Source organism: Corapipo altera, unplaced genomic scaffold, assembly GCF_003945725.1.
Source record: "Corapipo altera isolate COAL_440 unplaced genomic scaffold, ASM394572v1 64, whole genome shotgun sequence".
In the NCBI taxonomy this organism is placed as follows: domain Eukaryota; kingdom Metazoa; phylum Chordata; class Aves; order Passeriformes; family Pipridae; genus Corapipo; species Corapipo altera.
This window is the reverse complement of record NW_020884893.1, coordinates 38632-62160: the sequence shown is the minus strand read 5'-3', so window position 1 is coordinate 62160 and position 23529 is coordinate 38632. Positions and strand designations below refer to the sequence as shown.

Sequence of the window (23529 nt, the reverse complement as noted above, 5' to 3'; positions counted from 1 at the left end):
GCCCGGTGCCACCTCCTGCCTGTGCGCCGGGACGTGCCCGCACTGCCCATCCCTGTGCCCTGTGCTCCGGGTAGCCCTCGTTGGCCACGGACGCTGTGCACCACAGCCCCTCCCTGCCCCAGGGCCCGATACCGCGAGGCACACCATCCCATCCCATCGCTGTCCCTGTGCCCAGCGCTCCAGGGCACCCCATCCCATCCCTGTCCCTGTGCCCGATGCCCCAATGCACGCCTTGCCCTCCCTGCCCCTCTACCCTGCACATCGGGGCACTCCCACCACCCTCCTTTCTGTGCCCAGGAAACAGGATCCCCAATCCCCAGGGCACCCTGTGACTCGTCTGCCTCTCCCCTGTCCCTGTGCCCAGCACTCTGGGTCACCCCCTGCATGCTGGGGTCCCCCATCCTCCCCTCACCCCGGGGCTCACACTGCTGTGCCACGCTCCCTGCCAGCCCCAGGGATGGTGCCCAGGGAGTGATGGCCCCTGCATGTGTATTTTGGAGGTGTCTGTGCCCTCTGCACAGCCCAGAGAGCGCCCGTTGTGTGGGTGAACGGGTTGTGCTCAAATTCATCTCAGTTTGGCACTGGGACACTGTCGCAGGCAGGTGCCATCCCAGGGGGACTCCTGGACGTGTCAAGCTTTGCCAGTCTGAGCCTGTTTGGGGAAACTATTTCTCAGGCATTGATTTCTTAATCTGGGTTACAGATGTATTTTCCTTTACGTGGGGGCACAGCTGACGTGGAAGGCCTGGCATCATGATTGTCACCCACGCTTCCAAACATCCCCTGTGATTGCAGCAGCAGAGAGAGGAGCAGAGAAGAAACATTTCTCTGTTTTGTGAGGTTACTCGGTGCATTTGGCAGCACCCTGTGCAGAATCAGGTCCCTGTTTCCTCTGCAATCAGCTCCTCGTGGTGTGAATTTCCTCGCAGAATTCAAGAGAGCAAAACCTTTCAGCAAATTTTAGCAGCTTTTGGTGTCTGAGCTTGTTTGTTTTGTCTTGTTGATGTGATTACAAGTGGATGGTGACTTGGCATTTGTGTGGATGCTGAGAGCAGGCTGTGGGGCACAGGGGCATCTTCACCTGTCACCAAAGCACCTGGTGCTGGTGTCAGCAGAGAAGGGTCAATGCATGATGGAAGAATAGCACCTGGGTGAAATGGACACTCTCGTTTCACCTCCAGCTGAGAGGAATTTGAAAGGGAAAAAAAAAAAAAAGCACAAATCAGTTGTCCTGTACTTTTATCCCAGCTTCCCCAAATCACCCTGCTGTTGTCAGACTCTGGGCACCTCAGCTCCTGCTGTGCCAGGAGAGAAGTGGCTGGGTTTTTTAAGTTTCATGATTGTTAAGACCATCCTGCATACTGGTGCTGGCTGCAGGCAGGGCAGGCTCCATCCAAAGGTTTCTCCTGGAAGTCTGTGGGTGGCTGAGAACAGCATCTGCTTAACCACGTAACTCTGCCAGCTTGTGTTTGTGGGTTACTAACCTTGACCTCAGGGGTTTCCCTCTGGGAAGTGTGGTGTTGTGCAGTTACCCTGCGAAACAGGGACTCTGGGGACATTTGCCTGAATTGCCAAATCAATGAGGGCAGCATATTTCTCTTGTCCTGGGCCTCTTTTCCCAATCAAGAGGCTGAGTGCAGCATTGACAATCTTGCTGCATCATTGTCTACAGGTCTTGGCCTCTCCTCAAGCTTCTTCCTCTTAAGGGGATCAAGTCTTTTGGCTTTTTTCTTTGTAAGATCTGACTGGGTGCCAGAGAGAAACCCAGTTGTCCAGTGCCAGGCCCATCAAGAGTGGCACCCTTGGCACAAACTTCTTAATTATCCCCATTCTATACTTAACCTGAGTTTTCGATCCTTCTTTTCCTTTTAGCTTATTTCTGCTGGAGAAGGGCTGCTCCATTTCACTCTCTGGTGTGGCTGTTGCAGCAGGAGCCTGCAGTGCTGCCCTTGCAGTTGCCCAGGGGTTATTAGGGGAGGTGTATTGTGGAGCAAGGCTTGGGATCCTCCAGGAGCATTCCAGCGGTGTTCTCCCGGCGGGGCTGACCTGCTGGGCTGGCTCCAGCTCTCCAGGCAAGCCAAGGCTTGCAGAACTGGACCTGCAGCTTTGCTGTGCCTCCCTGTGATTTATGTGAAAGGCTTCCCATAGGCATGGTGGGAATTTTGGGGCAGTGTGAGATGTAGTGGGATCTGCTGCTTTCCAGTAGCTGCTTGTGCCCTTGGAGGACAGTGCTCTGCTCCCCACCAGGAACATCAGCAGTGTTTGCGACCTCTCCTCAGTGAAACGATGGAAAAGGTGTTCATAGAGTCTCAGTTACTTGCTTCACACTGGAGATGCCAGAGAAACAAGTTTTTGGGGTATCTTTAACAGGCTGTAGATTGTATGGGCACTCCCCATCAAGAAGGTAACATCCCAGTTGTTCAGGAGAAATTTTAGGATTACAAGAGGAACTTGGAGTGGTGGGTTCTCCTGCTGTGCTGGGCTCTGCTACGTTGTTCCACTGTCCTTCCTGGAGCTGTTCTCTTCTCAGGAACAGTCCTCACCTCAGGAATGGTCTGCACCTCCCTGCTTGGGAATAATCAGAGCAACAGAATTGCTTTTACTGGGGCGCATAGTTCTGAGCTCAGAGCTTTACAGTTTTAGTTTGCAAAGAACGTGAAGAGAAATGAAAAGCAACTGAAGAAACCCCCCACTTGTCTTCTTTTTCTTAATCCACAAGGTATCACATACAACCCTGCCATGCTATTTGTTTTATTTGTGGGTTCCTTGTCATAAAGGAATGGTAGGGAAGAGTAGAGCATAAAAATCCCCAAATCAGATTGTCTTTTACATCTGATTTCTATAAAGAAAGAGTGTCTCAGGCTTAATCCACTGGTCACATGCTGCTGGCCAGGCTGTCTCCCCAGATGAGCAGTCCCCACCTCCTGTATTTATCTGGAATATTTTAGAACATTTTAGCTGTAGTGAAAAATGTTTGTGCCAAAGTGAGTAAGCTGATTCTGACAACAGATCTGACTGGGGGTGTGTGCCCTGGGTCTGGTCAGATCCGGGAATGTTGGCCTTGAAAACAGGGAGGCATTTCTAGCACTGCTGCTGAGGGAGTTGCTGCACACAAGGATTTTGTCTGTGCTGTATCACGCTGTGTCCCCAGGCAGATCCACCCAGACTGCTGCTCTGTGACATCCCAATACCTGCTTTTTAGCTCTAGTTGTAAACATCCTTCCTCTCTGCAGCAAACCAAGCCCTCTTTTGGCTTTTCTTGCCCTTCTTCCCTTTTCTTCCTGTGCCAAAGGAGTTATGGAGACAGGTGGGAGTGTTGCTGTGGTGTGCTGGTTGATGCTGTGGAGTAGAGGGTGAGAAGGGGAGAGTGGCTCTGTGGGAGGAGAGAGCAGCAGCTGCAGAGTTGCTTCCCTCCATGACCTGGGAGCAAGTTCCCAGTGCCCAAGCACTCCATGTTTGGCTGTGTTCAATTCACCATCCGTGTTTGTGTCTCCTTTCAGGAATGGATAATCAGACAGTGCTGGCTGTGCAGTCCTTACTGGATGGTCAAGGAGGTGTGACAGATCCATCAGCTCAAAATGTCAACTCCTCCAGCACCATCCAGCCCATGGGTGAGTCCTGGTGGCACTGGGAGAGAGAGGAGAGGGGTGGGAGTGCTGCACATCCCAGAACAGCTGGATGTGTAGGGGCTGCCCTCAGCAGGACCAGAGCAGGAGGAAGGGGCAAGTGCCTGAGAGAGCTTTTGGAGATGGTCATGACAACAGACTTGACCATGTGCTTCCAATAAAGTCACAAAGGGAGGGAAGAAGCCACTGTCTCCACCACTACTTGTTACTGTTCACATTTTTTATTTAATTAGCCATTCCCCCATTCCCCTGGGGATACTCCAGCCCTTGGGTATCTCATCTGTGTGAGTGAACATGGGAACTGGTCATTTGTGTGCACATGGATACTCACAGTGCTTGACTAGGACTCGCTGGGTGGACACCAAGTTATCCTCCAGAGGATTTACAGTCTGTGTCCCCAAAAACATTCTGCTTCAGGCTGTGAATCAGGAGAAACAGCCTCATGAGTCCAACTGGATCGTTTACAAGTGGTGTGTGCTTTGCTAACGCTGCAGATTTCAGCTAGGACATGTAACTGGGTTGTCTTCTTTCTGCTTTGGGTGTCAAGCAGAGGTACCAAAAACCATCAGTCCCATGGAAGGGTGGCTTTAGGACACAAGCTGACAGTGACTCTGTGCCTGATCCAAGTTACTTCTCTTCCTTTGTGCAACCTGAGTAATAAAATCTGCCTCAGCCAGCAGAATGTTGGTGCTTTGGAAGAAGCTGCTTTGACTAAAAAGCAGAGGGTGCTTCAGGAGCAAGGCTGGGTTGGTTGTTCCTGTCTTTGGGATGAGAAGACAGACAGTGGGATTCAGTGTGTCCCAGGGAGACGGTGGGTTTTGTACGTGGGAGCAGGGCTGAGATGGGCTCAATCACATCAGGTGTCTTTAGGGAGAACTTGGGATTGGGGAGGAGGGACAGCTTGGCCCTTGCAGCTGATCTCTCTGGATGATGATGTCCTTGAGGTGCTGAGATCCAAACAGTGCCAGTTTTCCTACACTGCGGTTGTTGGGTGTGGCAGGAGAAGGCCTGGAGCAGTGATCTGACCCTCTTCCTTGCAGACGACGAAGACGTGTTCCTCTGTGGGAAGTGCAAGAAGCAGTTCAACTCTCTGCCTGCCTTCATGACCCACAAGAGAGAGCAGTGCCAGGGCAGTGCCCCGTCCCTGGCCACAGTGTCTCTGGCCACCAACAGCGCGTACACCCCGTCCATCACCTCAGTGCCGCAGGCTCCGAGCGCCGGCCGGCAGGTACCGAGTGCAGGCAGAGCCTCTCTGCCCTGCTGCTGGGATTCTGGGAGGGAGGGACATTGGGGTGAGGCTTTTAGACCCAGTGGTGCCTCGTGACTGACCTCTTTTCTAGGAGGCTCAGTTGTGGTCCTGTTGGCTTTTCACCGTGTGGTTGAAGTGAGGTCCCCTCCAGCATGAGAGAGTCTGACAGCCCTTTTTCAGGACAGGAGGGGTTTCATCTCCTGGCTGTGCTGAAGAGCCCCAGTGTCACACTGCACAGTACTCAGGTGGCCATGGCTCCTGCTGTCCCCTGGGGCTTTGGTCTGGCTCGTGGGCAGAAGAAGAGAGCAGCTTCATCCCTCCTCTCACATTCCTACACATAAGCCCACATAATGTGGTGTGGTGAGCATTGAGGGAATGTCCTCTTTGGAGTAACTCCTTCCATAGAGAATTCTCCAGAGTGATTCCCTAGTGCAGGGCATGTACTGTGCCTGCAGTTGTGACGGTTTCCAAAATGCTTTCAAACCAACTGCTTTTTCCAAGTTAACATAGTCCCAGTGGATATGGCTTCTTCCCAGGGCTGCAAACACAGGTTGTTTCCACCCAAAAAAATGTGACAGGTACCCTCCCCTCCTATAATCCGAGTCCTGTCCAAAGAGATGAGAATGTTCACCATCTGCAGCCAGAGCAGCCTCCCTCAGCTCTCCACCTTCCTGAGCTGGGGCAAGCACCCAGGAGAGGCCTGAACTTGTCTGTGACCAGTTTGTCCTGCATATCTGGTTTAATAACCCCTGATTTGAATTGTAGCTAGTGGCCACTTTCACCAGTTGCTGTGATATTCTTTGCCTCCTTTCTGAAGAACGTTTCTGAAGCTGCCTTGTTGTTATGGCTAGAAACTCCCACGGGCTCAGCAGGAAGGTGCACATAATTACTGTGGCTCACTGCTGACCAGAGGCTGTGAGAGCAGAGACACTGAGGTTCAGCAAAAAGCAGTGTCATCTTTTTTTGGTTATCATTTTGTCCTGTTGCTGCCCAACAATGCATCCTTTTTCCCTTTCAGCAAATCTCTACATACATCACCGTTCCCCCATCACCCTTGATCCAGACCCTGGTGCAGGGGAACATCTTGGTCAGTGATGAGGTGCTGATGTCAGCCATGTCTGCTTTTGCCTCCTTGGACCAGCCCATGCCAGCGGTGCAGCCCCCGGTGCAGGTAAGGGGCAGGTGTGGGCTCAGGGAGTCTCGCTTAAAGCTCATCCAGTTCCAACCCCTCTGCGTGGGCAGGGACACCTTCCACTAGACCAGGCTGCTCCAAGCCCTGTCCAGCCTGGCCTTGAACACTTCCAGGGGTGCTGCCCCACTGCTGGGGATGCAGCCCAGGACACAGTTGGCTTTCAGGGTTGCAAGTGCTCATGGCCAGATCATGTTTGGCTTCTCATCCACCAACACCCCCAAAGTCCTTTTGCCCTCAGGGCCGCTCTCAGTCCATTCTCCCCCAGTTTGTACTTGTGCCTGGGATTGCCCTGACCCAGGGGCAGCACTTTGCACTTGGCCTTGTTGAACTTCATGAGATTCACAGAGACACACCTCTCAAGCCTCTCCAGGTCCCTCTGGGTGCCCTGTGCCTTCCTCCAGCGTGTCAACCACACCCCACACTTTGGTGTTGTTGGCAAACCTGCTTGTTGCTGGCTGATCAGATCTTTGTAACGTGGTCTCTCCAGTTTTTGTTGAGGCCCCATATAATGATTGGCTTCCAGACCCTTGTCAGTTTGCTCCAGGGATTCCCTTCCTCCTGTGCTTAGGCTGTCCCCAGGCTGTCTATACTTTCCATGGCTCTGAAAATCTTCCTTGTAACCGGAAGGATTAAAAGCTTTAAAAACAAAGCAATAAAAGCACTTGGATTTTGGAGGAGACAATGTGTACCTGTAGGTCATGCCAAGCCTCCAGCACAATCTGCTCCAGCCTGGAGCTGGACACACTGCATTGTGCCGAGACATCAGCAGGTGCTGTTCTGAACTAGGATTGGGAACGTGTGTGAGGGAGCAGCCCCTCCAGCTCCTGACTGCTGCACTTTGAAGGTGTTGTGTGTGTCTCCCTGTCTGGTTGCAGAGCAGCATGAGTATGCACGCCGGGGCTGGATACCTGTCCCAGCCCCCCCCACCGCCGCCTCCCCCGCCGCCGCCCCCTCCTCAGCCCCCGCCGCCTCCCCCCCCGAGCCTGGGGGCTCCGGGGCAGCCCGGGGGCACCACTGGTGTGGTGGAAGTGTACAGTGCCCCTCCTCCCATGGCACCAACCAGCACGGTGGAGATCCAGACGCTGGGCATGCAGCCCTACCCGCCCATGGAGGTAAGGCTGCCCCCAGGGATCCGTCCTCTTCTGGCGAGCAAGGCTGCTCGGGAGTCACCTGGGCTAGAAATCATGGGTTGGGAGGGACCTTTAAGTGTCATCTCATTCCACCCCCCGCCACGGGCAGGGACACCTTCCACTAGACCAGGTTGCTCCAAGCCCTGTCCAACCTGGCCTTCAGGAATGTGGAATTAGAGTGTAGGAAGATGTGTTAGGTTATTTGACAGTGTTTATTTCCTTTGGGAGAAGGTACCAAACAGAAGGGTGCCAGCAAGATGATGGGGATTCTGAGGAGAAACAGCTAAGAGGGACAGAGACTTGGCCAGCACAGGTTTAGGAGACCTGAGTGTTTGTTTTGGTTGAAGAATACCTGCAGGTGTTGGGAGTGAGGGGGAGCTGAGAGGAGGGATCTCACCTCCCAGAGAGGTACAGAGCACCACCCTGCACACTGCAGGCTTATGTGGAGAGAAAAATTCAGTCTAAATCTCAATGAGCTTGACAAGGTGGCCTTTCCTAAAGAAAGGCACAGGCAGAGTGGTGCCTTGGTGGGTCAGCTGTTTGCAGTCTCCACATTTGTATTGCCATTCACAGCAGAAACTACTGGGTGTAGCTGAGGTTTGTCATCCTTATCTTTGTAGCTGGCATCTGATCTGGAAGTGCCAGTGGTCAGGAGTGGATGGAGATGTTGGATATGTTAATTTATCAGGGTGGGCAGCAGGAACACCCTCAAACCACATCACCCCAGACTGATGCCTCTGTATCTAAGTGTCCTTTTCTAACCTTGGTGCTGACACAAACAGTTGTGCTTTACCACCTGGAGTTTCCTTGTGCTTTCCTTTCCTTATTCAGTCCTGCCAAGGCAGGCAACAGGGTCTGGAAATGCATGCCTGGGGTCACTGGAGATCCCTGCCACTGGGTCAGCAGTAATCCTGGTAACCTGCTCCAGAGGGATAAGAAGCTCTTGTAGGTGAGGGACTAGACAGCTCATTTGGTGTTTCTTTGCTGTACTCTTCCTGCTGTAATAACTACTGGATGCTTTTTGATGTTCAGCAGGAACACTGTGCAAGGTGTTAACCTTGGTTAGAAACACATTGTTGGGCTGCTGAACTGGAAATTTGATCCAGTTTGGCAGAGGGCAGAAAACTCAACCAGATTAATAGCCTGATGTTGCTGGAGATGGAGGTTGGGGCACAGGATAATTCTGTTGTAGCAAAGCTGTCCCACTGATGAATTTCCCTGTCACAGGTACCAAGCCAGTGTGTGGAAAGTCCTGTGTACCCCTCTCCCCCCGTGTACAGCCCTGGGAAGCAGGGGTTCAAGTCCAAGAGCACCAGTGCTCCCACTGCCCTGACCAGCACAGGAGGAGGCCCCATGGTTGGTTTTGATTCCCCTGCTGCTGCAAAAACTCGACGCTGCAAAAACGAGAGCGGGCTGCAGGAAGGTGAGTGTCCTCACAGCACCTGCCCTGCACTCACCCTGCTTGTCCTGGAGGGGGCTGCTGAGCCACGGGCTCACCAGGCCCCGAGGGGTGGCACTGGCTGTGCAGCTCCGAGGGAGGAACAGGATTCCCTGCATGAAACTGCCAAAAGCAGCTCCAAGCGTGGATGTGCTTCTTGCCTGTCACCTGTGTGTGCACGTGGAAGGACTGTCACTGTGCTGCTGCATGGGCAAACCTGTGCCAAGTCTCTGCAGCTACGAGGTTACTGCATCACACCTGAAGTGGGCACATCTGCCACGTTAAGGTGTTACAGCTCGTTCTACCACAAGAAGACTGTCCAGCCACAGGGCTGGTGGGCTGGATGTGGCCTGGCCCCAGACACTCTCTTTCCAAGGGCTGAGAAGGCTCATCCCTGTTCTGTGTGTCAACGAAGAAAACACACCTGTCCCCAGGTGAGGCAGGGCAGGAGCATGCCCTGTCCCAGGATGGAGGAGCCCCAGAGCCAAGGCTGACCCGTTGCTGGTGTCCAAGCACACCCAGCTGGGTGACACAGGAGCTCCCAGGTGTGAGGTAGAGGAAAGGCACGTGGCCTTTGTCCCCAGGAAGGCTGGGCCTCTGGAGTTACAGCCATACAGATCCTAGGGTTTAACCTTGTTTGCAGAGGTGAGAATGGCCATGCATGCTGCAGGTGTCAGTCCAGAATTCCTAGAGCAGCCCACAGTTCTGCTGTTCCCCGTTGGTTTAGACCCCGTCAGAGTAGATAGAAGATGTGACTGACTGACCTTCTGGAAGGGAGGAATGTGCATGTGCTCTGGCTGATGGCTAACCTGGTGAGTTCACAGCAGACACAGAGCTGGGGCCCTTCCTCTCTCTAATCCTGTGTCTTTCCCAATGCCCAACATGCCTTTGAAGTATGTGCTCTGTAGCACAGAAGGGGCCATGGAAAGGGAGCAGTTAATGCCTGAGGGGGATGTCCTGCCCCACCAGCCTACACTCCTTAGTGCTACTAGAGCTGGCTCAGGCTATGTTAAATGTTTGTGCCCATAACTCCTCCCTAGTCTGGCCAGGCAGATCTTACCTTTTCATAAGCCCTTTCTTGGTCCTGAGTAGTCCTGTCTCGGGGTGAGAGCCCTGTGACACAGTGGGGACAGGGCTGTGCCACGTGGTCTCATTCTTGTCTGTGTTCTTGCTTGCAGGTAAACCCAAGCCCTCCAAGCTGAAATGCACTTACTGTGACAAGGCCTTCACCAAGAACTTCGACCTGCAGCAGCACATCAGAAGGTAACAGTGCCACTGACCTGGACACAGCAGGGTGGCTGGGGTGGAGCTGGGCACAGTTCTGCTGAGGGAGTCCGTGCAGTCCAGTTTGTCATGCCCCAGAATCTGTGCTGCAATGGGAGGGGATTCTTCATCCTTCTCATTCCAGGACACCTCCCCAGTGACTGGGGTGAAGACTGCATCATGGATGTAACCTTCCTGCTGATGATGTGGTGGGACTGGAGGCTTGTTTCCCTCACTGATGAGACTTTGACAGCCTTGTCACCTGATCACCAGAGCAGCAGCATCTCCAATGCTTGCCCATGCCCTTCCCTTTTCTGTGCCTCCCTAGCAAGCTGTAGCCCTTGTGTTTGTTGTTTGCTGGTGTTAGCAAACTAAGCCAAGCTCAGTGTTTATACAGGGAGCTCTTATAAGAGAGCTTTTCTTTGGCAGGAGGCAGCTGAAATCTTCAGAGTTTCCCCCAGCAGAGTCTGCTGGACTCAGAACAGATGAGAGGGAACAAGTGGTGGGCTTGTACCCCTACCCAGCCTGGACTCTTCACGTGATGTACTGCGTGTGTTGGAGTCCAGTCTTTCTCCTGAAGCAGAAGGGCAGGGTAGAAAGACCTTTCTGCCCTGGACAGGGGAGAGCAAATTCAGGGAGATGAGATGTCTGCAAGCTAGAAGAGACGTGTGCAGGGGAAGGAAGGGTGGCAGGGAGGGAAAGGCTTGTACCCCTGAGAAAGTGGTGAGGGTCCCCAAGATCTTTGCAGGGACCCTGACAGTGAATGCCTTGATATTGCTGCAGAGCTCTTTTCCTCTCCCACTTCTTCCTTTGACCCCTTGTCATCCCCAGACCACAAGTGTTTTGTCTGGCTGGTTTCACCAGGCCTCTCACAATCCACCTACTCTGGCGAATGAGGTCTCAAAGCCCTTGTTTGGCTGGCCCAGGTGGGATGTCCCAAGCTGAGTGCCCAGCACTGTCCTGCAGCAGCCAACCCACCACAGGCCCTGCCTGGGGGCTGCCTTCTGTCTCCACCAGCTGCTGATTTGGTGCCTTTTCTGCTTTCAGCCACACAGGTGAGAAGCCCTTCCAGTGTATCGTGTGTGGCCGAGCCTTTGCCCAGAAGTCCAACGTGAAGAAGCACATGCAGACCCACAAAGTGTGGCCTCCAGGGCTGGGCTGCACCATCTCCCGCAACTCCATCACAGTGCAGGTCATGGCCCTGAATCCCAACCAGCCAGAGGATGAGGAGAACACAGGTTTGCTGTCTGGGGGTGGCATGAGCGTGGGGCAGGGCAGTGATGTGAGGAGGCTGCAGGTCCCTGCACCTCCACACGGGGAGGGAGGGGAGGTGGGAGCTGTGTGTGCTGTTTGCAGTCCTGGGTGGGGTTTAGCAGCTCACACTAAGCAAGTTTCATTTGCTCAGGTCTAGCTGGCAGGTCCATCCTTTTGTACCCCGAGCCATGGTGGATTCAGTGCTGGTGGAGACAGAGACTCCAAACTCTGTGCCAGTATGTGCATGCAGACAGGACAAGGTGTCTTCCCCTTCTCACTCCCTGGCAGGTGCATGAGCCACCCCTGACAGCTCTGATCTAGGGGCTAGACAACCCAGTGGTTTAAGGTAGCCCAGTGCCCTTGCTTGATTGCAACATGCATGTTATGCCTGGGCTGGATCTGCCACAGCAGCCACCTGAAAATACCTGAGGCAGAGAAGAGCTTCTTGCTGGTGTCTGGATGCCCTCTCTGCTGGTGGTCCCAGTCCTGGTAGGGGAGTAAGGACAGTGACAATGTCATGTCTAAGACAAAGCCTCACTGGAACTGCCCTCTGCAGACATCATGGACTGAGCTGGCTGGATCTTAACCTCCTGTCTCCTACTGGAATGGGAGTAAATCTAGCTCTGGTTCACTGGTGGAGGCCTGTTCTCTGACTGCTCCACAAAGCAGTTATATCCATGGAAAAAGGGAATGAGTTAAGGAGAGGAAGACACAGTAGTCAGAGCCCTGATGTATCTCTTGACAAATTTAAAACCACTCTGTTAGTGAGATCTAAAGAATCTGTCTTTGAAAGGGAGGAAGAGCCTGGCCTGACCTGGCTCTCAGAGCAACCTTCAGAGCTCTCTCATGTCAGGGTGTGACTTTCTCCCCTTCTGCAGGTTTGCCTCAGCCCTCAAGGAACCCCATGCTACCACCCCAAGAGCTGAGCCCCTTGGAGGACAGCGAGGCAGGCAAGCTGGAGGCCAAGCAGGTTGTCTTGATAGACAGCTCTTACCAGTGCCAGTTCTGCCCCAGCAAGTTCAACACCTATTTCCAGCTCAAATCACACATGACACAGCACAAGAATGAGCAGGTAGGGACAGAGGGTGCCCTGTGGGGTGGTGAGGTTGGGATGGGCATCATATAGTGCATTAGGGTCTGTCCTGAGCCTCTTGCTCTGTAAAGCTGCCAGTGCTTCCCATGCAGCTCAGCCCTCAGGGTTGTGGCTGTGTGGTCTGGACAGCTTTGAAAAGTTCCTCTGCCTCCTCCCTGCTGAGTGAGAAGTCAACCAAGCAGGTTTGGGTGGCTGGAAAAGAAGCAAAGAAGTGAAGTGTGTCCAGTTCTGGGCTGCTCACTTCAAGAAAGACATAGAGGGGCTGGAGTGTGTCCAGAGACACACTGGGGATGCTGGGGAAGGGTCTGGAGAGTCAGTCATATGAGGAGTGGCTGAGGGAGCTGGGGGGGCTCAGCCTGGAGAAAAGGAGGCTCAGGGGGGACCTTCTGGCTCTCTACAACTCCCTGACAGGAGGGGGGAGCCAGGTGGGTCAGGCTCTGCTCCCAGGCAGCAAGGGACAGGATGAGAGGAAATTGTCTCAAGCTGTGCCAGGTGGTTTAGGATAGCCCAGGGGAGGTTCAGGTTGGACATCAGGAAGAATTTCTTCCCAGAAAGGGCTGTCAGGCATTGGAGTGGGCTGGCCAGGGAAGTGGTGGAGTCACCATCCCTGAAAGTGCTCAGCAAACAACTGGACATGACACTTAGTGCTGTGGTTTAGTTGACGAGGTGATGATCTGTCAGAGGTTGGACTCGATGGTCTCGGAGGTCTTTTCCAGCCTTACTGATTCAATAACTCTATGAAGTCCAAAGTTTTCAGTGCAGGTGTCGTGGGACAGTCACCACTGGGGTGTTGTGGTCTCACCTGCCCAAGGGGTTTCAGGCCCTCACACCAACACCCCTTTGTCCTGCCTTGCTTTCTCAGGGGAGTGCCCTTAGAGTCCATATTTCTTCCCAAAAAGGAAGGCCACTCTGCCTGTTGGCAGAGGGTTTTCCCTGGCTGTTTCCAAGTCATGCTGCTCCAGCCACTCTCCCTTCTCCCAGGTGTACAAGTGCGTGGTGAAGACCTGCGCTCAGACCTTCCAGAAGCTGGAGTCCTTCCTTGAGCACATCAAGAGCCACCAGGAGGAGCTGAGCTACCGCTGCCACCTCTGCAGCAAGGACTTCCCCTCCCTGTACGAGCTGGGCGTCCACCAGTACTCGCACAGCCTGCTGCCCCAGCACAGCCCCAAGAAGGACGTGGCCGTGTACAAGTACAGTAGCAATCGGTGCTCACAAGGCTTGTAGGAGTGAGTGGGTGCAGAGTGTGTTTGGTGGGGACCTTAGAGGGAAGAGGGGGCCCTCTGTGATTAGTGGCTGTGGTTCTTTTGGACACCCAGATGGCAAGTGGGGGGCCCCTCCAGCTGGTTGCTAGGGCCAAGCATTTGGAATGTGTGGCCTTCTTGTGGCCAGGAAGGCCAATGGCATCCTGGCCTGGCTCAGGAACAGTGTGGCAGCAGGAGCAGGGCAGGGATTCTGCCCCTGGACTCAGTGCTGGTGAGGCCACCCCTGGAGTGCTGTGTCCAGCTCTGGGCCCTGAGCTCAGGAAGGACATGGAGGGGCTGGAGCAGGTGCAGAGAAGAGCAACGAGGCTGGGGAAGGGACTGGAGCACAAGTGCTGTGAGGAGAGGCTGAGGGAGCTGGAGGGGCTCAGCCTGGAGAGGAGGAGGCTCAGGGGAGACCTCCTCACTCTCTACAACTCCCTGACAGGAGGTCGTAGCCAGATGAGGGTCAGTCTCCCAGCAGTAGGACAAGAGGGCAAGGCCTTAAGCTGTGCCAGGGGAGGTTTAGGTTGGACATTAGGAAGAAGTTCTTTACAGAGTGCTCAGCCATTGGAATGGGCTGCCCAGGGAGGGGGTGGATTCACCGTCCCTGGAGGTTTTTAAGAAGAGACTGGACATGGCTCTTAGTGCCATGGTTTAGTAGTCAAGGTGGTGTTGGGTCATAGGTTGGACTCGATGATCTCAGAGGTCTTTTCCAACCTGGTTGATTGTGTGATTCAGTGAATGCTTTTGGAACAACAGTGAAAGGCTGGGATTGATTATGTGAGAAGATCCTGTCACTGCAAGTCCTCTTATCACCAGTCAAGAGCGAGATGGGCACAGATGAACCTGCACTGGGCTGGGTCAGAGACCCAGGGAAGCCCCTTCTCAGCCTGTTTTCTGTGGTTCTTTAACACCTGCAGCAAAGGGAGTGTGGGCTGTAGAAGCTGTGTCCCAAAAAAAGCTATCCTTTGCTGCAAAAGGGTCTGTTCCCTGGGAAGCATTTCTACTAGTATAGAGAAAAAGGGTGAGAACTCCTACAAAAACCTCCCTGGATCTTTTGTAATGCCTGTAGAGATGTTCAGGAAGACTAGGAAGCCCAGAAGACACTGAAGTGACCTAGGAGCTTCATGGAATAAATATCTGCTACTTCTTGCATAGTCCATGGTTTCTAGTTATCCTTGCACTATGGAGTTTCATCCTGCAGCTTGCTAGTGGGGATCCTTGAGATTAGAGCCCTGTTTACGTTTGAGGAGGTGTTAGTCCGACCTAAGGAGAAGGGGTTTCACAGCAGGTACACCCTGTGAGTGCCTCTGTTCCCATAGCTGGTGGTGCTTCTCTCTGTCAGCTTTGGCAGAGCTCTCCAGCTGTAATACTGCCAGGATATGTCAGCCCTGTCATCCTGTACCCTCACTCTCAGCTCCTTCACCGGAGCAATAAAAATGGAAGCAGTGAAGGTGGAAGGAGGTGTTTTGGGTAAGGTGAAGTCAGTACTTGGGGCTTGTCTCCACAAGGAAGCAGTGTGGAATACGTGCCCATGGCAGTCTGTGTGGAAGAGCACTGGAATTTAAAGGCTTCACCCAGTTTTCCAGCATCTCCCCCTCTGAAGGGTGCTGAGTGTGAGTGTGAGCTGGCATGTGGGTTGCTGAGGTTTCAGAGCACCTGAGAGATTATTTTCTGTACCAAACCAACCCTGTCAGAGATCACCCTGGAAGGTGGCTGAGCTGGGCAGTGGTGTGGGGTTTGCTGAGGAGCCTTGCTCACAGGCTCTGTCCTTTCTCTCCCCATCCAGGTGTGTGAAGTGTGTCAATAAATACTCCACCCCGGAAGCCCTGGAGCACCATCTGCAGACGGCAACGCACAACTTCCCCTGCCCTCACTGCCAGAAGGTGGGTGGGTGATCCCTCCCTGAGCCAGGCCTGGACACCTGGCAGGGGCTCTGAGGGGACAGGAACCCTCAGCTCCCTTTCTTCTCCCTTTCTACCTCAGTATGGACTGCCAGTGCCCACAAGCTGCTTTCCAGGGGGACAGAGGTGGTTGGACCCCTGGCCTCACACAGAGTATGTTCCTCCCTGCAGTGCTGGCTTTTCTCCTGGGTCCTGTTTACTGAACAGGATTTGTCAGGGCAGCTCCCTTATTCCCACAGCAACACAGGACTGCACACTAGGCTGCTGTCCTTCCTTCTTAAAAGCAAGTGTACCAGGAAGAGCAAGGCTGGTTGTGGGAAGTCTTTGACCTATCATTCTGGGCTATATCTGGCTGGAAGGGTTGGGCACAGAAAGCTCCAAGTCCTGTGGGAGCTCCTACACCTCCATTGCTGTCCTCATCTCCCATTGCCACACAAATCTCTGAGTTCCCCCACATTCCTCTCTTTTGGATGAGTGCTCTGTGTCCTTGGCAAAGAGAAACCTGTCTGAGCCATGGGACTGGGAGTGGAACGATGCCTGGGTAGGTTTTGGCTGGAAATACTCTCATCAGCACAGCCCCTGAGGGGATTTGAGGGACAGAACTTTGTGGGGTTTGAATTCTGATGAATTATTTTTTGAAATCCAGACTAAAATTTGGACCCTTGCTCCTCTGTTTATAGCAAAGGAAATGAAAATCCTGCAGTGGGGGCAGGGAAATCTCAAAGGAGTGACCACTCTGTACTGAGGTAGCTCAGGAAGGGGAAACACACTCCTGCCATGGTTAGTAACCCATCTTTCTTACCTGTCTTCTCTCACTTCCTCAACCAGGTGACAGGTGGCCTTCTGAGCCTGGCTGGGACTGTCAGGGGTTTGAGAGCCCATTATCTGCAGCAGTATTTTTTACTTCTGTTTGAATTCATACTAATCTTGCTGTTTTCTAGAGATGTGAGAGCACGGTCTGGGTGCCAGAACTCTGAAGTTTCCCTGTGCTCCCCTCAGGTGTGCAGCCAGCTGAGGAATTCCCTCAGCTGTTTCCAGTATCCCCATTAGCCAAAGGAGCCATTCTTCCTGGCTTTATAAAGACCATGAATGGGAATCTTTGGTTACAGATTATGAGGAAGCAGAAAGTGAGGTTAACTGTGTGGGAAGGTAATAATTACAGGGGGTCATTGCCCAGCACATCTAGTGCTGGCTTGGCTGGGGGACTGGGCATCCATCTGGGATGCTGGTTCTCAGCACTGTGGTAGTACAAAATTAACAGCAAGGTATCAGATTATGTGTTTCTTAAGGATAAGAAAATTTTGGCTTTGGGTTTTTTAGTGTTTTGTTTTGGGGTTTTTTTTGTTTGGTTTTTTTGGGGGGGTGTGTTTTGTTGGTTTGTTTTGGGAGGTTTTTGTTGGTTTTTTTGGGGGGGTTGCTTTGTTTGTTGGTTTGGTTTGGTTTTTTGTTTGTTTTCTGTTTTGGGGTTTTATTTGTTAGTTTGGTTTTAGCACCGTATCTGTATTTTCCTTATACAATCCTGAAGGTTTTCTCAGCGCATCCTTCCTGAGAAAGCAGTCACCTTGAATTTCCTGCTCAGGTTGCCCAGAGAAGCTGTGGCTGCCCCATCCCTGGAAGTGTCCAAGGCCAGTTTGGACAGGGCTGGGAGAAACCTGGTCCGGTGGAAGGTGTCCCTGCCCATGGCAGGGGGTGGGACTGTCTGATCCTTAAGGTCCCTCCCAACCGGGATTCTGCGGTTCTTATGTTTTCTCCACAGGCTACACCTCCCTTGGCAGTGCCAGCTGAGTGATGTCAGGTGTGTCCTGCTGGCTCAGCCTTGTTCCTGTGTGTTCCCAGGTGTTCCCCTGCGAGAGGTACCTGCGCCGCCACATCCCCACGCACGGCGGGGGCAGCAAGTTCAAGTGCCAGATCTGCAAGAAGTTCTTCCGTCGGGAGCACTACCTCAAGCTGCACGCCCACATCCACTCGGGTACAGCTCCCACAGCTCCCAGGGCTTGTCCTCTCTGTGCCACAGGCCTGGCTGCCCCGTGCCCCCGGCTCTTTTCCTGATAACGGGAATAACTCTGAGTCATTTGTAGGAACGTGAGTTCAGGACATGTGTGGTTTTGCCTCAGCCTCAGGCCCAGTACTGCCCCAGTTAGAAGTGGGACGCACAGGTGGCTTCCCCTGATGCCTTAAAGTAGGAGAAATAATTCTCTGGAGTATTTTTGAGTATTAAAAGGCAAAAAGCACTCCTGTGCCGAGGGTGCACAGGAATATTTTGCACACACTGAGTTGCACAGGCTTTACAAATTTATACTATCATCTAATTACAATATTCAGGATCTAATTACAATATTTGGACATTACCTCAACGGTTACACCCACTTCCAAAACTGTCCCTCCCATAGCCCTGCCCTCACCATGCCCTTGACACACCTCCTGAATCTGAGTCGGAGGTCCCAAAAGGACTCCATTTTCATCTTCTCTTCCTCTTCCTCATCTCCTTTGACACAGTATCATGCCTTCTGGAGTGGTTTCAAGGCTCCTGAGTAGCTTCGACTGGTTATATCAGGTGTTACATCTCTTTCTCAGTCCATTTTCACAGATAGAAAAAACCCTTTACCTCGTTCTGTCGAAGCTCTTAACAAAGAATGATAAAGAGCATTTTAGGAATTTTGTACAAAGGTAGTAACAAGCTATACTAGAAACTTATATAATATAGGTTTTACGGCTCCCCCCCCTTCCTGTGGTTGCAGAACTGTGGAATTTGGCCCTGGAGAGCAGGAGCAATGTGCAGCATGGATTGTACCCATCAGGCAGGGAAGTTTGGGGAAGTTTATATTGGGCACAGCCACCATGGTGGATCCTGTCCGTGGCTGGAGCAGCCCTGTGTGGCTGGAGCATCCCTGACTCTCGGCCTCTCTTTTGCCCAGGTGAGAAGCCCTTCAAGTGCTCGGTGTGCGACGCCGCCTTCAATCGCAAGGACAAGCTCAAGCGGCACATGCTGATCCACGAGCCCTTCAAGAAGTACAAATGTCCCTTCTCGTACGTAGTGGGTCTCCAGCATGGTTGGGATAGGGCTTGGGATGGAAGGGATGTCTCCTGCAGGTACCCCAGGGTACACTGAGGCACCTACCAACCCACTGCTTCTTGGGGAGGTGGGAATGCTCCGGGCTTTTGAGTTGGGAACCCAGGAGTTCTTTGTCGTTGTCATCCCATGGGATCACATCATTTCATCCCAGTTCATCAGCCCTGCAAAATAACACCTGCCTTCATGGGAAGCTTTGGGGAGCACCTGGGGAGCACCAGGGCAGAGAAGGAGCATTACTGACCATGGAGCACAGGGGTGCCTGAATGATGAGCTCTCCCCAGCTGCCACTTCTCCAAAGGCACTTGGCAGTATAGAACCTAATGTGTGAGCCAGAAAAACCCAGGTTTGGAAGGTACACCTCCAAGTCCATGGCACAGCCATGGGCCTTCTGAGAGAGCCAAGTCTGACTGGCTTCTCCCTGCTCCAGCCACCTTGTAGCTCCTTCCAAAGTACTTCTGTCTCCAGCTGGGATCTTGAACCTGCTGGTTTTAGGAGCATTTATAGTGAGACACAGACTGTGTGTAATAGAGAAAAAGCCATGTGTCCCTGTAGCAGCCTGCTTATTCCTTGTTCCTCCCCAGAAAGGCTGGGAGCTGAGCTCCTGCCCAGGGAGCCATCTGGGTGTTGCTAAGGAGAAGGGTCATGGATCTGTTTATACATCAATCCCCAGCTCATTCATGCTGCTCACCAGCATTTGTTGTTGTTGCAGAAGCCACACGGGCTGCAATAAAGAGTTCAACAGGCCTGACAAGCTGAAGGCTCACATTCTGTCCCATTCAGGTAAGGGTTTGGGAATGCAGGGACTGGGATTTGCTGTGGTGCTGCAGGAGCATGTGATGGAAGGAGTCAGCCTGAGAAAGAAGAATAAATAATTAGATTTTTTTTTTTCTCTGTGTTGCTGCAGGCCTGTTTAAGTGAGCTTGTATTTAGGACTATGTCTAAGCTTTGGGCTGTTTTCTAAGACAATATGTAGGCAGGGCCTGCTGGTGAAACTCTGAAAAAGAGCTGATTGCTCAGTGTGTTTGCTATCAAATCAATATCCAGAGTGCTTCCCTAGTCCCATCTCACATGCAAAAGGATTTGGGATTTGTTTCCCTTCTCTCTGTGTTCCAGAAATTATGTTCCCACTCCTAATAAAGACAAATAATTTATTCTTGTGCCCTAGGGTACATTCAGACTTTTGTCTCTTGGGGTAAAACTAGAAATTTTTCCTTATTCCCAAAGCCCTGCAGAGTGGGATCAGATGGGATGTGCTGACAGTGCAGTTATGGGTTGTTTCAGACTGCACATTCACATATTTTGGAAGGAAAAAAAAAGTGAAAATTTCTTTACTTACCAAATACACTTGGAAAAAATAATTTTCACCACAATTACCTGACATGTTTTTCTGGTATTTTAATCCTCTTCTTTGAGGCAAGAATACTCTCTGCAACTCCCTGACAGGAGGTTGTAGCCAGGTGGGGGTCGGGCTCTTCTCCCAGGAACCAGCAGTGGGAGAAGAGGGCTCAGTCCTGAGCTGTGCCAGGGGAGGTTTAGGTTGGATATTGGGAAGAAATTCTTTACAGAGAGTGCTCAGCCATTGGAATGGGCTGCCCAGGGAGGGGGTGGATTCTCCATCCCTGGAGGTGTTGAAGGTGAGACTGGATGTGGCATCAGTGCCATGGGCTGGGAACCACGGTGGGGTTGGATCAAGGGTTGGACTTGATGATCTGTCAGGTCTTTTCCAACTCAGTTGATTCTGTGATTTTGTGAATATTTATTTGCAGTCAGCAGCTTCCTCCTGAGGGGCAGTGCAGAGGCAGGTACTGATCTCTGTGAGCAGTGACAGGACCTGAAGGAATGGCTGGAGCTGTGTCAGGGCAGGGTCAGGTTGGATCTCAGGGAAAGGTTCTTCCCCCAGAGGGTGGTTGGCACTACCCAGGCTCCCCAGGGCAGTGGGCACAGCCCCAAGGCTGCCAGAGCTCCAGGAGGGTTTGGACAATGCTCTCAGGGACAGGGTGGGATTGTTGGGGTGTCTGTGCAGGGCCAGGAGTTGGACTGGATGATTCCTGTGGGTCCCTTCCAGCTCAGGATATTCTCTGATTCTACAAACAATAGTTAAACAGCCATTTAAGCTGTAGCCACCCACCCTTTTCTGCTTGCAGATTTGCCTGGCACAACATCTCCTCCCATTTGCCAGGGAACATCTCCTCGGAGAGGAGGTGAAGCTCTGCCGTGGAGGGCTGGGTGGGTCTCTAACGCAGCTCTGTCCTGTGCAGGGATGAAGATCCACAAGTGCCAGTACTGTAACAAGTCCTTCAGCCGCCGCGCCCACATGGTGGAGCACCAGCGCTCCCACACCGGCAACTACAAGTACCGCTGCCCCACCTGCAGCAAGGGCTTCACCCGCCACAAGTACATGAAGGACCACAAGTGCCGGCTGGGCTCGCCCAAGGACAAGGACCTGCAGCTCAGGAAGCCCCAGAAGAAGCGGGTGGCACGGGGGGGGCGCAAGGCGGGCCCGGCCCTGCCCGGGCTGGCCGAGCTGAAGGACGGCGGCGCTGCCGGGGAGACCCCCCCCGAGGGGGGCCCCGACAAAGAGCCCTTCCAGGAGTCGGACGCCGTCCTGTCCATCGTGGTTGGGGGGTCAGGAGCTGCCGACTCGGACCTTGTCGCTGGGCAGCCCAACAGCATGGCATCCAACCTGGCCCTGGCAGAGCTGCAGGCGGGCTCGGACGGGCCCTGCACCATGCTGGCTGTCCCTGTGTACATCCAGACCACCGAGTGACCGTGCCCAGAGCCACTGTGTGGCTGTTGGACTCGGTGCTCAAATCTATCCCAGTGAAAAAGACCAAAGCTCTGGTGGGGAGGTAGATGGATATGGGAGAGGATGGCTTTCATCTCCACTGAGTCTTCCCATCCTCGAGCAGAGGACTGCTTGGAAGCCACTGGTGGCTACGAGGCACTGAAGAGGGTGGCTCCATTATTTCTTGTCCCTCTGCATCACGGGTCTGCTTAGGGCAAGAAAGACAAAGATCCCTGAATCAGGGTAAAAAGAAGGAGCGTGCAAACCTGCAACAAACAGAGCTGCTGAAATCTGGTGGCTTTGCAAATCACAGCCTGTCCCATCTGTGGTTTTTCTGGCCTAAAAGCTGTATTGCCCAGTATTTGGGTGGCCCTTCTGAGAGCAAGCAATTGATCCTTCCTAGTGGAAGCGAGTTCATCCTGAGATCCTTTGGGAACACTGTTCAGAAATACCCTGGTAGACTTGTGTCTGGTATCTTCTCTCTGTGTCTCTCAGTAGAAAGATCACCGTGTCTGTACCACACGAGTTATAAACACCCTGGACCTCACGTGCCCTGTGGAGTCTGTGTGGGAGCACATGTGTGTGTTGGCTCTTCTCTCAGGTTGCTCTTCTCTCCACAGTGTTTTGTTCATGGTTTGTCCACATATCCAAGGATCTCTGAGTGCCTTTGGCATCAGTGAGCCAATCCCTGGGAACAGTTAAACATGACCCCTGTGTACAGTGGCCTGAGTGAGGTGACTGTCCAGGAAACCTGTGATGCATCCAGGAGCTGGTGTTCCAGTGTCAGCTCTGGGCCAGGTGCTGCAAAGAAGCTCTGTCAGCTGCTTCCCAGCCTCCTGCTTCCCTTAGCTCAGTCCTGTGGGCCAGTTGTCAGCAAATTCACTGGGGAGTTGGTGTGGTTAGACAGCAAGAAAGTCTGGTATGACTGGGACAATTCTCTTATCCACTTGGATTCTTCTCTGATTTCCCAAGTAGGAGTCCCAAAGTCCCACTGCCCTGCCAGGCTCCTCCTGTACTGCCCTCAGCCTCCGTTTTTAGGCTGCCACAGGATGCACTGGCTGTTGGGGAAGGGAACTTGACCCAGACCTGCACATTGCTGCTGCCTCCAGGTCCTCCTGGGATGCTTTCTCCCTGCTCCATGTGTTGGTGAGCTGAGCTGGGCTTTCCCCTGGTAAATCTGTGTAATGAGATGCTCAGCTGTCTGTGGATGCAAAGTGCTGTATTTCCAGCCTGTTTATCCAGAGTGTGGGTTCAGTCAGTCCTGGGTACTGAAATGCTGGCTGTGGAATCCCAGCCTTCCTCTCTGGGAAATGGTGGGTGTTTGGCCACTGGAGCCAACTGCAGCCTGCCTGAGCTCCAGCCCTTGCTTGACCTCAGGGTGCTTTTCTTGTCTCCTTGCTTAAATCTTAAAAACTTTAACTCTCAAAAATAGCAGCTTGCAGAGGGCAGTACCCATCGTGTATCTCCTGGTGTTCCTGTGCTCCCAGGCTGGGATGTCTAATGATGGGTGACACTGTCACACAGTTCCCTTCAGGATGGGTCCTGCCAGCACTTCACTCCCTCACTTTCCTAACTCAATTTTTGCTCATTTGACTTTTTTTTGGTGGTGTTTCTGCACCTCCAGCTGTTGTTGGCTGTGAGGAAATGGAGCTCAGGGCTTACAGGAGGAGGCTGGAGAAGGGGTTGTTGAGGGTTTACAAGAGGTTAAGGAGAGGTCTTGCTGCTGCCTCACAGGATGGGGTGGAGAAGATGGAGCCAAGCTCCAGAGGTGCACAGGGATGGACCAGAGGTGACAGGGACATGTTGGAATGTGGCAACTTGCAGCACCTAAAGGAGCTTACAAGAAAGCTGGAGAGGGACTTCTCATAAAGGCTTGGAGTGACAGGACAAGGGGGAATGGCCTTAAGCAGAAGGAGGGTAGGGTTAGGTAGGATACTGGGAAGAAATCCTTCCCTGTGAGGGTGGTGAGGCCCTGGCACAGGTTGCCCAGAGAAGCTGTGGCTGCCCCTGGATCCCTGGAAGTGTCCAAGGCCAGGTTGGACGGGGCTTGGAGCAACCTGGGCTAGTGGAAGGTGTCCCTGCACATGGCAGGGGGTGGAACTGGATGATTTTTGAGGTCCCTTCCAACCCAAACCATTCCATGATTCTAACTTCTGATTTGATATAAAGAAAAGTCCACCATGGGTGGTCAAATGAAGGAGAGGCCGTGAGACCCCAGTACCAAACTGGTCAGAGCATCCTGCTCCGAGCAGACGTGCTGGGGAGGAGCTGGCTGGGCCAG

The 23529-nt window shown here is 52.9% G+C and overlaps 1 protein-coding gene across 2 annotated transcripts in view; it reads left to right on the top strand.

Annotated features, from left to right (window-relative positions):
* ZNF341 (zinc finger protein 341) overlaps nucleotides 1–21795 on the top strand; it is a 22462-nt gene extending 667 nt beyond the window's left edge. The window contains exons 2-15 of one of the 2 annotated variants that reach the window (XM_027646198.1): nucleotides 3501–3611; nucleotides 4667–4854; nucleotides 5894–6046; nucleotides 6943–7179; nucleotides 8425–8620; nucleotides 9814–9898; nucleotides 10946–11136; nucleotides 12031–12224; nucleotides 13227–13435; nucleotides 15276–15372; nucleotides 17227–17359; nucleotides 18306–18417; nucleotides 19173–19243; nucleotides 20722–21795. In XM_027646198.1, coding sequence (XP_027501999.1) covers nucleotides 3501–3611; nucleotides 4667–4854; nucleotides 5894–6046; nucleotides 6943–7179; nucleotides 8425–8620; nucleotides 9814–9898; nucleotides 10946–11136; nucleotides 12031–12224; nucleotides 13227–13435; nucleotides 15276–15372; nucleotides 17227–17359; nucleotides 18306–18417; nucleotides 19173–19243; nucleotides 20722–21230 — 2486 coding nt within the window. In that variant the 3' untranslated portion in view covers nucleotides 21231–21795. Of the gene's footprint in view, nucleotides 1–3500; nucleotides 3612–4666; nucleotides 4855–5893; nucleotides 6047–6942; nucleotides 7180–8424; nucleotides 8621–9813; nucleotides 9899–10945; nucleotides 11137–12030; nucleotides 12225–13226; nucleotides 13436–15275; nucleotides 15373–17226; nucleotides 17360–18128; nucleotides 18418–19172; nucleotides 19244–20721 lie in introns of both variants that reach the window. The other variant, XM_027646197.1, reaches the window with a different exon arrangement.
* Nucleotides 21796–23529: the final 1734 nt, after the last annotated feature.